Source organism: Eptatretus burgeri, chromosome 6, assembly GCF_056783735.1.
Source record: "Eptatretus burgeri isolate ZD-2024b chromosome 6, Ebu_testis_v1, whole genome shotgun sequence".
NCBI classification, from domain to species: Eukaryota; Metazoa; Chordata; class Myxini; order Myxiniformes; family Myxinidae; genus Eptatretus; species Eptatretus burgeri.
In genome coordinates, this window is record NC_140966.1 from 55,429,608 (window position 1) to 55,444,025 (window position 14,418).

The window sequence follows — 14,418 nt, forward strand, 5'->3', positions numbered from 1 at the left end:
CTTGAAGTCTGCCTGCTATCCTCAAGGCTCAGGTCAGGACTGCGACACCAATACCAACAAGAGATTGCTGGGTATGACATCCGTTTATTTTTCCTAAATATTACATTTTCTGCAATCAACACAGACGTATTTTACATTTTGTGTTCCATTTGATTTAACACAGTTTGTTACAGAGCCATATTTGCTCTGTTCGATTCAAGGATACTCGGAGGGTTCCCGTCTCCGGTAGGTTCATCGGTCTCTCCTCAAATGAGCAATTTTTTTGTGTGTATTGGTAGAAACAGGAATTCAACGAAAACTGATGATGTAAACCGTGACACATGGAACACGTTAGTGTAAAACGATCCAAGAACGATCGTTAGTGATTCAAAATAATGGATATATCATATGTCGTGCATCGCACAATACTTGCAAACTCCAAAAAAAGTAATAGTTGCCATGGAATCATTGATTTGGAAAATTTGACCTATAACATGTTTTAAACTAGAAAGGCACTCGGTAGAGCGCATACCTCCGCCCTGTAATGCCTGATCCACGAGAACATATCTGGCCCAATACATTTTTGAAATATCATGCGATATATTGTTTTTGAGCCCCGTCTCTCAATGGTGAAAAATCACTTAAAAAAATTATCAGATCCGCATTCGGATCTTCACCGAAATTGAATCATTTCTTTCTTTTTCACACACCCAACATGTCCATCAAGTTTCATCCGAATCCGTCCACAACTTTTGGAGATATTGTGCTATTGTACCTCTTTGGCCCTATCTCTCCATGGAGAAAAATCACTTTAACAATTCTAGTAGTTGGTTCCGGATCCAGATCTTCACCAAAATCTAAAAAGTTCGTCCTTGTCACAAACCGAACCTCTCTACAAAATTTAATCCGGATCCGTCTCCAACTTTTTGAGATAATCCGGATCCGTCTCCAACTTTTTGAGATATCCTGTACACAAACAGACGGACTGACGGACTGACGGACTGACGGACTGACGGACTGACGGACAGACAGAAAGTAGTGAAAACATAACCTCCTTCATCTTCGGTGGCAGAGGTAATAATTGAATGTTGTGCATAGCAAATTTGGTTGAGACGTTTTCTAATTGCTGGCTAATAGGTGTTTTACATTACTTTTCTCTTTGTCACGTGGAACTTTTATATTTGCATGTGGAACTGTCCTCCTTGCACGTGGGACTTTTCTCTTTGTCATGTGGGTCTTTTCTCTTTGCACATGGAACATTTCTCTTTTTCATGTGGAACTTTTCTATTTGTCACGTGGAACTTTCCTCTTTGCACATGGAACGTTTCTCTTTGTAACATGGGACGTTTTCTATACACGTGGGACTTTTCTCTTTACACATGGGACTTTCCTCTTTGCACGTGGATCTTTTCTCTTTGCACATGGAACATTTCTCTTTGTAACATGGGACTTTCCTCTTTGCACGTGGATCTTTTCTCTTTGCACATGGAACTTTTCTCTTTATCACCTGGAACTTTTCCCTTTTTCACGTGGAACTTTTCTCTTTGCACATGGAACATTTCTCTTTTTCATGTGGAAATTTTCTCTTTGCACGTGGAACTTTTCTGTTTGTCATGTGGGTAGTTTCTCTTTGTCACGTGGAACTTTCCTCTTTGCACATGGAACGTTTCTCTTTGTAACATGGGACGTTTTCTATACACGTGGATCTTTTCTCTTTACACATGGAACTTTTCTCTTTGTCACGTATAACTTTTCCCTTTACACATGGGACTTTCCTCTTTGTCACGTGGAACTTTTCCCTTTACACATGGGACTTTCCTCTTTGTCACGTGGAACTTTTCCCTTTACACATGGAACTTTTCTCTTTGTCACGTGGAACTTTTCCCTTTACACATGGGACTTTCCTCTTTGTCACGTGGAACTTTTCCCTTTACACATGGAACTTTTCTCTTTGTCACGTGGAACTTTTCCCTTTACACATGGAACTTTTCTCTTTGTCACGTGGAACTTTTCCCTTTACACATGGGACTTTCCTCTTTGCACGTGGATCTTTTCTCTTTGCACATGGAACTTTTTCTCTTTGTCACGTGGAACCTTTCTCTTTGCCACATGGGACTTTTCTCTTTGTCAAACGGGACTTTTATCATTGTCATGTGCAACGTTTTTGTTTGTCACATGGGACTTTTCTCTTTGTCACGTGGAACTTTTCTCTTTGCACGTGGAATGTTTCTGTTTGTCAGGTGGAACTTTTCTCTTTGCATGTGGAACATTTCTCTTTGCATGTGGAACATTTCTCTTTTTCATGTAGAACTTTTCCCTTTGCACGTGAAATATTTGTGTTTGTCACGTGGATGATTTCTCTTTATCACGTGGAACTTTTCTCTTTGCACATGGGACTTTCTCCTTGTCACGTAGAACTTTTCTCTTTGTCATGTGGAACTTTTTCTATTCCACTTGGGACTTTTCACTTTGCCACGTGGGACTTTTCTCTTCACCACGTGGGATTTTATATATACCCCATAGGATTTTTCTCTTTCTTACATGCAACTTTGTCTGCACCATCTTGGACTTTTTCACTAAGCTACCAACCAAGATGAGGAGAACCTAAAAAAAATGACAGATAGTTAGTAACTTAATTTTATTTTGCACCCGCTTACCTTGGTACTGAAGCAGCTTTCCAATGGGAGTCTTTTTGATTATGGCTGGTGATCCTCAAGTGTTACTGCAGAAGGTCCTCAGACACACGGTCTTTGTGGTTCTCAGGGTTATAAAAGGGTCTGTAGGATCTACAGGGTCGTTGGGTCCTAAAGCATCTTCAAGGGTGTTAGGGGTATTAAGGGTCTTCAGTGTCTTAAAGGGTCGAAACTCTAAAGAGTCTTACGGGTCTTACAGCATCTTACAGGTATCGGAGTTATTGAGGTTTGTAAAGGCTCTTGGGGGTCTTAAGGATCATAGTCTTTGGGTCTTTAGGGTTTTAAAGGGCCTTGTGTGTCATATGGGTCTTTGGGGTCTCAAAGTGTATTGGGTCTGAGGGGTCTTATTGGTCTTAAAGAGTCTTAGGCATCTAAAAGTTCTTTGTTGTGTTAAGGGCCTTTGGGGTCTTAAGTATCTTGAGCCATCTTAGGGTTCTTCTGGGTCTAAAGGGTCTTAAGCATCTTCATTGATCTAAAGGATCTTTGTGGTTTTCAGAGTTCTAAAGGGTATTTGAGGTCGTAGGGGTAGTACAAGGTTTTAGGGGTCTTCAAGTGTCTTAGGGGTCTAAAGGGTCTTTGCAGTCTTAAAAGTCTTCGCAGTCAGAAAGGGTTTAGGGTTATGAAGGGTTTCAGGGGTCTTATGGGTCTTCAAGTGTATTATTGTCTTCAAGGTTCTTCAGGTGTCTATGGGTCATAAACGGTCCAATTGGTCTAAAGGGTCTTTGGGGTCTTAAAGTGTCTTCGGGTTCTAAAGGTTTTTATGGGTCTAAGGGGTTGAAAGTGTCTGAGCTGACTTAAGGGTCTTAGGGGTCTTCAGGGGTTTTATGGGTTATACAGGGTCTCAAGGGTCTCATGGGTTTTAAAGGGTCTTTGGGGTCTTCATGATCTTAGGGATCTTCAAGGGTTTTTGGGTTACAAAGGGTCATAAGGGTATTCAAGGGTCTTCAGGGTCAAAAGGGTCTTAGGGATCTGAAGGTTATAATATGTATTAAGTGTCTTTGAGGTATTAAAGGGTTTTTGGTTTATTTAGTGTCGAAAGGTTATTAGGGGTCTTTAAGGGTCTTTGGAGTCTTAAATGGTCTTATGGTTATAAAGGGTCTAAATTCTTAAGGGTCTGGAGTCTTGAGGGTCTCAAGGATTTTGGGGGGTCTTAAGGATCTTTAAGGGTAATACGGGTCTTTTGGGGGTCTTAAGGGTCTTGGGGTTCTTATGGGGTTATTCACAAATTTTGAGGATATTTTCCTTATCGCAGCATCACTAGTTTGTCATGTGAAAAACCAACAAACTGACTGACCTGGAATAATCCATCAGGAGCAATTTCATAGCTAACTTCCTCGAAAGTTAACGCCATGGCCTGAATTATTTAACGCCATGGCCTGGCCTTGGATACCTAAGAACAAATGCAAAATTTGGTGGAAGTCGGCTGCACCGTTTTTAATTATATGAGGAACACACATGCAGACATATGACCTTATTTTATGTAGGAGAAAGAAAATGAGAATTTATACCAGGAATGACAGCAAAAATCCTAAACAGTCACTTTTAGCAAAAAAATTCCCAACGTCTCAAGGAAGTTGTATAATTTAGGTCACTGTGGGTGGGATCCTGGTGGTGTCGATGTTGGGATCAGTGCAATGTACTGTAAATGTGCAAGACAGAAAAAAACATTTAAACTGGAAGGGCACTCGGTGGAGCGCATACCTCCGCCAGGTAATGCCTGATCCATGTGAACATATCAGGCCCAATATCGGTTTTTGGCCCAATCCCTCAATGGTGAAGAATCACTTTAAAAAATTATCAGATCCGGATCCGAATCTGGATCTTCACCAAAACGGAATCAATTCTTCCTTGTAACACACCCAACGTGTCCACCAAGTTTCGTCCGAATCCGTCCACAACCTTTTGAGATATCGTGCTCCATATCGGTTTCACCCAATCTCTCAACAGTGAAGAATCACTTAAAAAATTCTTGTAGTCGGATTCGAATCCGGATCTTCACCAAAATCTAATCAGTTCGGACGGGTCACACACAGAACCTGTCCACAAATTTTCATCCACATCCGTCCCAACTTTTTGAGATATCATGTACACAAATAAACAGACAAACAAACAGACAGAAAGAGGTGAAAACACAACCTCCTTCACCTTCGGTGGCGGAGGTAACTTGGTGGTATTCATGGAATACATACCCCACACAGTCTTGAGAAGGACTTGTGAGCCACCTCTTTTGTTACCAAACCAAATTCATTCCACCTTGATTTGTAGCAACTCATCCACAACTTTTAGAGATCGCATGGTATATATATGTATATATATATATATATATATATATATATATATATATATATATATATATATATATATATATATATATATATATATATATATATATATATATATATATAATGTATATGTGTAGTTTTTAACTCTATCTCTCAATTTTAAAAAGTAGGCCTGTGTTCACATTTTGACCTCAAAAATAATTGATGGCTGAATTCAGTGACTCGATAGGCAAATCCTCTTCAAATATCAAGTAAGTCAGATAAAAATTGATCATTTTAGAAATTTGGCCTATGTTGACTTTATAGCTCATGTTGACTTAAAATAATTGGTGGTTAAATTCAGTGAGGTGATATGAAAATGCTGTTCAAATTTCAAGTCAATCGGATGAATTTTGACAATTTTATAAATCTGGCCTATGTTGACCTTTTAGCCGAAGTTGACCTCAAAAACTAATTGGTGGTTGAATTCAGTGACCTGATATGCATATCCTCTTCAAATTTCAAGTCAATCGGATGAAAATTGACAATTTTTTTTGAAATCTGGCCTACGTTGACCTTTTAGCCGAAGTTGACCTCAAAAATATTGGTGGTTGAATTCAGTGAGCTAATTTGAAAATCCTGTTCAAATTTCATGTCAATCAGAAGAAAATTGACAATTTCAGAAATGCGGGCCAATGTTGACTTCAAAAATGGTCGGTGTTTGAATTCGGTGACCCGATATGCAAATTATTTTCACATTTCAAGTCAATCGGATGAAAAATGACAATTTTGGAATGTTGGCCTCTGTTGACCTCAAAAGAGTGACCGTGAGAACACATGGTCATGTAGCATGTGGTGAAGTTTAAATTTCCTCAACTGAATGGTTTTCTATGTACGCTCTTTATAAAATGCAGACACATACGACGTGCGACGTACATATGTACGCTTCTGATAGCTTCACCCTCCTTTTCGCTTCGCGAGCGCAGGGTCCTGAGTCAGTGCAATTGTAGATGACTTAGTTGATGCACAAATAAATAGATCTACTAATGCATATCCTTAAATGATAGGCAGTGCTGCCCTCCTGTGGATTTACCCAAAGGCAACCTGGGGCACATGCCCTGGGGCTTCCACCACCCAACACATGCCCAGGGGCCACCACCATCCAAGATTAAGCCACGTCGGCCCAAGCCATCTGCGGAAGCGTTGTGCAGTATTCACAATCATTATGCCTTCCATTTCAATTTTCCCTTCAGGGTAAAACAAGGATTATCAAATATATATCGAAATGTTGCAGCTGATAGTGGTCACGGGCCTTTCGGAGATCGTAGCACATATGGGCCTCATGCCTCGAACAGATGATGATGATGATGATGATGATGATGATGATGATGATGATGATGATGACGATGAAATATTTATTCTTCCAGATACGATCCTGTTCTTGGAGGTGTAGTTGTTGATGTGAAGGTAATATAGTCAGCATTCACTTGTTCGAGGGATTTACACTTTCTGTGTTGGCAGAATCTGATGCCAGGAACATTGCATCGCTTCGCGTTCTGTAACTTATAATTCCGTAACTCTAATTAAATCAAATGTAGCTTGGAAGTTGTAACAGTAATACAAAAATCTTTTTGACAGGCTAATTGCACACTTTGCCAATCTTCATTTATCTGGAATCCATTGGTGGTAATGAAAGCCTGCAAAAACACTCCTGAAATTATGTATTTTATCCAATAATTTAACTCGTGGAGCCTGAAATGTTCTTAAGGCAACTTTACTCATAGAAAATTGAATATGGGTGCCATCAGTGAAGAAGGTTCAAAACCACTGATTTACTTCATTGTTGGTGGCATAAAAGGCCTCCACCACACACTCATGTGTGCCCCAGGTCTCCACCACCATAAATCCGGCACTGATGGGGGATGACTTGAGTTGGTGGTGAACAGCCGTATTGAAGACCTGGGGAAAGAATGAGATTGAAGAGAGTATGGAAGGTGGTTCTACAGGCAGGAAAATAAGGAATAAATGACTGGAGGTGAGCAGTGATTCTGGATTTAGGCACTTTTACAATGAGGGGGTTGCTGGTGGACTACATGCATCATGCAGATACCTGGCAGGGGGGACGGGGGGGGGCAGGACACGGCACAAAGAATGGAGAGGGTGAAAGTCCAGAAATGAGGCGGAAGAACACAGAGAGACCACCGACCTGTCAGCGATGTCGATGTCATCGGCCCATAGACTCAGTGTTGTCGTGAGTGATAACAATGATATTGAATGCTGTTGTTTCCACGGTGTTTAGCTGAGCAAGGGGTGAGGCAGGGGAGCCACCCCAGAGGGAAGAGGAGTACTTCATCGAGCTACGGATGAAGGTCTTGCAAGTGGATAGGAACTCAGATGTGTCAAGGAAGGACTTTGCACAACGGAGGATGCCCAGTCGGTGTCTGGCTTTGGAGGACAATTTTGAAATGTGGCTTGGCCATGAGAGATCATAAATGAGAGTGAGACTCAAGAGTTTGAGTGACTGAACCTCTTTGAGAGGGTTGTTGAGAGAGTAGGTGGAAGGTTTTGCTGTACGGTCCTTTCAGAAAGAGAGAGCGAGAGAGAGAGAGAGAGAGAGAGAGAGAGAGAGAGAGAGAGAGAGAGAGAGAGAGAGAGAGAGAGAGAGAGAGAGAGAGAGAGAGAGAGAGAGAGAGAAAGATGTCTCAGGTTTGAAAGACATATCCAAGTGTTTAACCAGTTTGTGATTTTTGTCTCGGTCTGAGGAGAGGGAAGACCTGCTGCCTGTCTGTAGAAGGATGAGAGATGTCATGGCAGAGAGTGGAGTCATCAACAAAGAGATAGAGAGGATTTTCCAGAGAGTCAGTGAGATAATTCATGAAGATTCAGAATAAATTGGGGCTTAGAACACTACCTTGGGGGTACTCCAGCCTTGACAGGGAGAGGAGAAGAAATGGTTCCATTGAGAGCCACATATTGGCTATGAGAGTGGAGGAAGTCAGTAATCTAGGAGTAGAGTTGGCCTTGGATTCCATCAGCGGAGAGTTTGGAGAGCTGGGCAGGATGCCAGACTGTATCAAAAGTTCGAGATATGTCCAGAAGCCTGCTGTTGGCTTAGCAGTTATGGTGGTGGCTTGGGATCCTAGGGTCCTGAGTTCGAGCCCTGTTGGTATCTGAATTAACACCAGGGGGTTGACTCAGCTTGTCATTCTTCTGAGGTTGGTGAAATGAGCACTAATGCACTGGTAATAGGGGCATTGCATCAATGGCATCTCTGTGCCCCGAACCAATGATGTAACCAGTAGCCAAAAAGGCTGTACACGAAGGGAGATATGTCCAGGGAACAGCTCTGATTTCATGTCTGATATTGAGGACCTCCACCATTGTTGGGAGAGTAGAAGTAGCATGTCCAAGGTCGAGTGACCAGGTCTGCAACCGAAACGATCTGAGATGAGGCTATTGCAGAAAAGGACTGATTTTATATTAACTGCGATGATGGATTCCATGATCTTGCTGATAGTTGGAATTAAGCTAATTGGCCTTTGGTTAAGAGGATTTATTTTTGCACCTCACTGCTCTCCCCTCTGGGCTTGCTCCCCTGCCTCACAACTCGCTCAGCTTGATGCCTCCAATGTCATTGGAATCTGTCGCAATGAAGATGAGTCGATGGGCCTATCACTTCGCCATCGCCGACAAGTCGGTAGTCTCTCTGTCTTCTGCCTAATTTCTGGACTTGCACCCTCTTCCCTCTCTCTCTATGCTTTGTTCCCCCCAGGTATCTGCAGGAAGCATGCAGTCCACCAGAAACCCCCTCCTAGTGAAACTGCCTAAATCCAGAACCACTGCTCACCTCCACTCATTTATTCCTCTTTCGTTTCTGCCTGTGAAACCACCTTCCATGCTCTCTCCAATCTCATTCTTCCCTCCAGGTCTTCAAGACAGCTGCACACCACTATCTCAAGTCATCTCCCATCCAAAATCATGATCCTTTCCACATCCGTTAAACCACCCTCACCCCACCCCTCCAAAAGGTTCTGCTTATGTATCCACCTTGTCCTCCATTTGCATTCTCCCTTACCCCTTGTCATTACCTTCATTCTTTGTTTGTCAGTCTCCATCTACTTTCTCCCTCCACCCTGCTATTGGTGTTTACCCTTTCTCCTGCTATTCCCATTGTTGTGGTGTGCCCTGATTTGTTCTATGTCGTAGTTCTTCCACGAGCCAAGAGAATAATTTTTTTTTTCAATGTTCTAAAGGGGTCTAAAGGGATCTGAAATGCTATTTGTTGGACTTTTTTTTTTCCTCTTCTATGATATAGGTATTCAAATATCATGTCGTCGGGTTGCTTGTGGGACCTCTCATGAAAAGGAGATAATTCTAATTTGGCTCATACATGCACAATATGAGTTTCCCGTCCTATTTATGGATGGTCCTCAGTCTTAGAGTAGTTACTGGACAAAGTGATGGGATTCGTCCACCACAATGGAGAAATAACCCAAATAATAACGGCATTTTAGAAATCCTTAAAAAATGCAAAAATTCAAAAATAAAAATTTTCAAATGTTTTTTTGAAAATATTTTCAAAAATATTTCACAGAAAACCGAAGTAGGGTATAGGAAGTAGGGTAACCGAAGTAGGACCCCCTGGGTATACACTGAAAATGTGCTGTCGATCAGCCCAAGGGTCTCGGAGTACCGGTTGTTGCTGGACATAAAGACATCGACACACTTTAGCTTTTATCATTATTATTGTTATGATTGTTATTATTTATTTTTTTTTTGAAAGAAGAATAAGATGAAATCCCGTATCCTTTAGCCACCTGCTCCTCAAAACTTACTTTAGATTAAGTTAGTAACTTATGAGAAGCGGCTAAAGCCCTGGGATCAATCTAGTTAAGGGAGCACAAAATGCAATGTCCCTCATATGGAATGATATCTTATTTGCTCGACCAGTATTAAATTTGATGGACTTTAATGATTCCACAGTGCTTTCACGAAGAGTAGGCGAGTTATCGTCGGATCTTGAGCAAATTGCAAATCTCCTTGTTGTGAGACTGTATCGGCAATACCGAACCTGTCCCCAGGGCACAGGCAAAGCACCAAACAATATCTTCCACGTCACAATGGATCACGTCTCCACCAGCATTACCACTTCAACCTCATCTGAAAGAGTATAAATTATGTTGCCTCATCTTTCCTTAACTGCAAAGTGAAGAGCAATTAGACCTTTTTCTCCCCTTCCCCTCTCTCTCTCTCTCTCTCTCTCTCTCTCTCTCTCTCTCTCTCTCTCTCTCTCTCTCTCTCTCTCTCTCTCTCTCTCTCTCTCTCTCTCTCTCTCTCTCTCTCTCTCTCTCTCTCTCTCTCTCTCTCTCTCTCTCTCTCTCTCTCTCTCTCTCTCTCTCTCTCTCTCTCTCTCTCTCTCACACACACACACACACACACACACACACACACACACACACACACACACACACACACACACACACACACACACACACACACACACACAATCAATCACACAATGCCTGATGATGGAGGAATTGCTGCATTCTCACTGTGACGTTTGCATGTTGTTCTCCTACTCATGCCTGACTGTCCATTCCCAACATCTGCACACCACAGGAGTCCACAATGCAGACTTTGAGGCGTGTTTGGGCGTCAAGCTAGGAAGAATAACTCGATCAGAGTCAGACCGTTTAATATATTGCATCAATTAGCGAGGGATGGGAGGAAAATCGCAGCCGATGAGACGGAGCGACGCGCCAGGACCGGACTTTTTAATCTCAACACTCGAAGCGAGGGAGGAATGGAGATAAGAGGACCTGCCAGTTATTAAAATCGCCATATATTAATCTGGCACATGAAATTTTCACTCCGTTCAATATGTATGAATTACAAAAATCTCAATGCAACAAAATAATCTACGAGATACAATAATACAACACACACACACACACACACACACACACACACACACACACACACACACACACACACACACACACACACACACACACACACACACACACACACACACACACACACACACACACACACACACACACACACACACACACACACACACACACACACACACACACACACACTGCAGCCTTCTTAAAGGTCTACCTCCATAACAAGAGCATCGTAAAAACACAATACATCAAGAACGCTTGAATGCCATTAATTGCGCAGGTTGATATTCTCCAGATAGTTCTGGCCTTCAGCGACATCTAGTGTACCACATTGCCTCTGCAGTCTATGTTCAGGGCTGCCAGACACGAGATACTGTGCTGCTTCCATCTGGTTTGGTATGAAAATGGTCAAATACACGTGAGAAAAAGTAAGAAGAGATATGTTCGTGTGTGTGTGTGTGTGCTTACATTTTCGAGCTGTTTTGTATATAATATAATATATATATATATATATATATATATATATATATATATATATATATATATATATATATATATGTATATTATATATTGGGTAGTCGATCTCGTCGAAAAAAATTAATTTATGCAAAAAAAAATTTTTTTTGAAATTTGTTCTACCCTTATTATCACTTTTTCCGTCAATATGTTTGTCTGTCTGTCTGTCCCTCTGTTCGGTCCAGGGCTCCGTTAATACAATGGCGATTTCGATGAAACTTGGTTGGAAGGTTCATACCATGACCTAGTTGTGTGCAAATGAGAACCGTTGCAAAGGACACCACCGTTGCCGACTAACGGGACTTTGAAATTTTTGAAAAATCATTAAAAAAATTATTTTTTCGAAAATCAAAAATCGGGCCAGGAGCGACTGTGGGCAGTACATTCAGACATGTTGTCAAAAATTTCCAGCCGGATCCTATGAAAACTGTCGGAGAAGATAGACTGAATGAACCCTGGTTGAAAACAATAAAAACGAAGTTCGTTATATCTCAGAGACTATGAGTCAGATATACATGAAACTGGTATCATAGGTTCATGGTATGTCCTAGTTATGTGTGAGAAAGAACCGATGCTATGGACCCCTCTGTTGTCTAGCAACGGCCGACTACCCATGTCCGCCTACTGGCTTGTATATATATATGTATATGTATGTATGGATATATATATATATATATATATATATATATATATATATATATATATGTATGGATATATATATGTATGTATGTATGGATATATATATATATATATATATATATGTATATATGTATGGATATATATATATATATATATATATATATATATATATATATATATATATATATATATACATGGATATATATATATATATATATATATATATATATATATATATATATTTATATACACATTTGTATGTATATATGTATGTATATATGTGTATATATACATTTTTCTATATATACATATATGCATATATATCCATATATATATATATATATATATATATATATATATATATATATATATATATATATATATATATATATGTATACGAGTGCGTGGCCGTACGTGCATGGCTGTGCGTGCAAAAAAAAAGCTTTCAAACCGTGTGCCAGAAACAACAACCACACAGGCTGTTCCTTCTCTCTCGCATGCCTGTATGTGCGTGCCTGTACGTGTGTGACCGTACGTTCGTGGCTGTACGTGCAAAAAAAAAAAAAAACTTTAAAACTGCGTGCCAGAAACAACAACCACACAGGCCGTTCCTTCACTCTCGCGTGCCTGTACGTGCGTGCCCGTATGTGCAAAAAAAACAAAACTTTCAAACCTTGGGAAACAGCTGTTTTCCTTGAGAAAATTCAAACCTTGGGATTATTTAATAATTTGAACAATTAATTCAAATCTTGGGAAAAACAGCTTTCAAACCTTGGGAAACGGTGTTTCCCTTGGGAAAATTCAAACCTTGGGATTAATATTTTGAACAATTAATTCAAACCTTGGGGAAAACAGCTGAAACGGATGAAGAAGAACAATATTGTTACGTTTGGGGGGGGGTATGCATTCAAAGGGTAATTAGGATGTTTAATTAGGTATGCCATGCTGTTCGGGTTTACCAGGATCTCGATGTAATAAGTGGCAATTCAGTGGTGATAAGTTGTCTAGTAAATGTTCATTTCTTCAAGGGGGAAATGATAATTGTCATGTAATTAGATAGGGACACGGGATAGGGTAAGTGTGTCTGCGTAAACCCCTTTTGGTATTCTCTGGAGACTGGCCGTGACGTAACAGGACAGTGCAGCGGATGGCTCCGCCCCGTGATCACGATTGGCGGAAGGCGATGGCGGTGGGCCAATAAACGGCTCGATTGGGAGTGACGAGGACGAAGGATAAAAAGGTTCTGTTCGGGGTCGAAAAGGAAGAGGAAGAAGATTACAACCATAACGATCGTTTTTTTTTTTGGTGTGGTTCCCTGTGGCGGCAGAGAGCGTCCTTGTGGTTGTGCTGAATCGATCGTGTTCTTGATCGTGTCTTGGAGCCTTGCCGAGCCTCGTGCCTCACCTTGGTTGGCTCTGGGGTTCTGCTGACTCGGAGTACGGGGTCGAACGGCGGGCGGACCTGCCTCCCTCTCCTGCTCGCAACTTGGCGCCAGAACTGGTTCCCTGGCGGCTGTGAGCGGACTTGGGCCAAGACCAGGAGGTCGACAGCACCATGGTTTCTCCTGCCCCCCTGACGAGAACAAGGCCAGCTCGTCCGACGCCGATCCAGGGACAGTTGCGTCCACACCACGGTCCAGCCTGACCACCAGAAATAGCTACGTTTTGTGTGTGTGTGTGTGTGTGTGTGTGTGTGTGTGTGTGTGTGTGTGTGTGTGTGTGTGTGTGTGTGTGTGTGTGTGTGTGTGTGTGTGTGTGTGTGTGTGTGTGTGTGTGTGTGCTTGGCGCCTTAGAAGGTTTGAGATCTCTATATTCATTGGAATTGTCTGTGTTTTTCCCCACGCCCGATCCCACACCATCCCGTCGAATCGCCCCGGATCCCTCTTCTTGCCGAGTCTTGTTATTTCTGGTAATAGTAAAAAACGAATAAACATCATCAACTCAGTGAAAAGTGACTCGTGCCACCTTCCTCGTCCCGTTTGCGGTAGAGCGATTAGAACCGCCATGTTTGGGTTATAAATAAATAAACCGCCTCCATCGTTTCGGCTCATTCTACGTTGGCGGGACTGTTCAAGTCCCGTGGATGTCACAATATTAAACCTTGAAAAGGCACATACTCAGGTCCCCAGCGTCAATTGTGACGTCATATCAAACGAAGAAGAAGAAGAATTGTGACGTCAATTGTGCAAAAAAAAGAAGAAGAAAACGAATTTTGATTGCGACATCATTCGTGATGTCATAGCACCGTGTCCTGTCATTGGTTGGTAAATAAATGGCCATAAATTGGGAACCGCTCATCCAATTAATATCAAACCTTGAAAAGGCACATCCTCAGGTCCCCAGCAATATTCCTGGCAAGTTTAAATCAGATCGGACCAGTGGTTGTCGAGAAACGGCGGTCGCAGAGACACATACAGAC

General features: G+C 41.6%; 1 protein-coding gene across 1 annotated transcript in view; it reads right to left on the reverse strand.

Moving 5' to 3' along the window:
• Nucleotides 1-1,352: 1,352 nt before the first annotated feature.
• LOC147024825 (uncharacterized) overlaps nucleotides 1,353-14,418 on the reverse strand; it is a 31,856-nt gene continuing 18,790 nt past the window's right edge. The window contains exon 5 of the mRNA XM_085887052.1: nucleotides 1,353-1,521. Within this exon, the coding sequence (XP_085743178.1) occupies nucleotides 1,353-1,521 (169 nt within the window). The remainder of the gene's footprint in view (nucleotides 1,522-14,418) is intronic.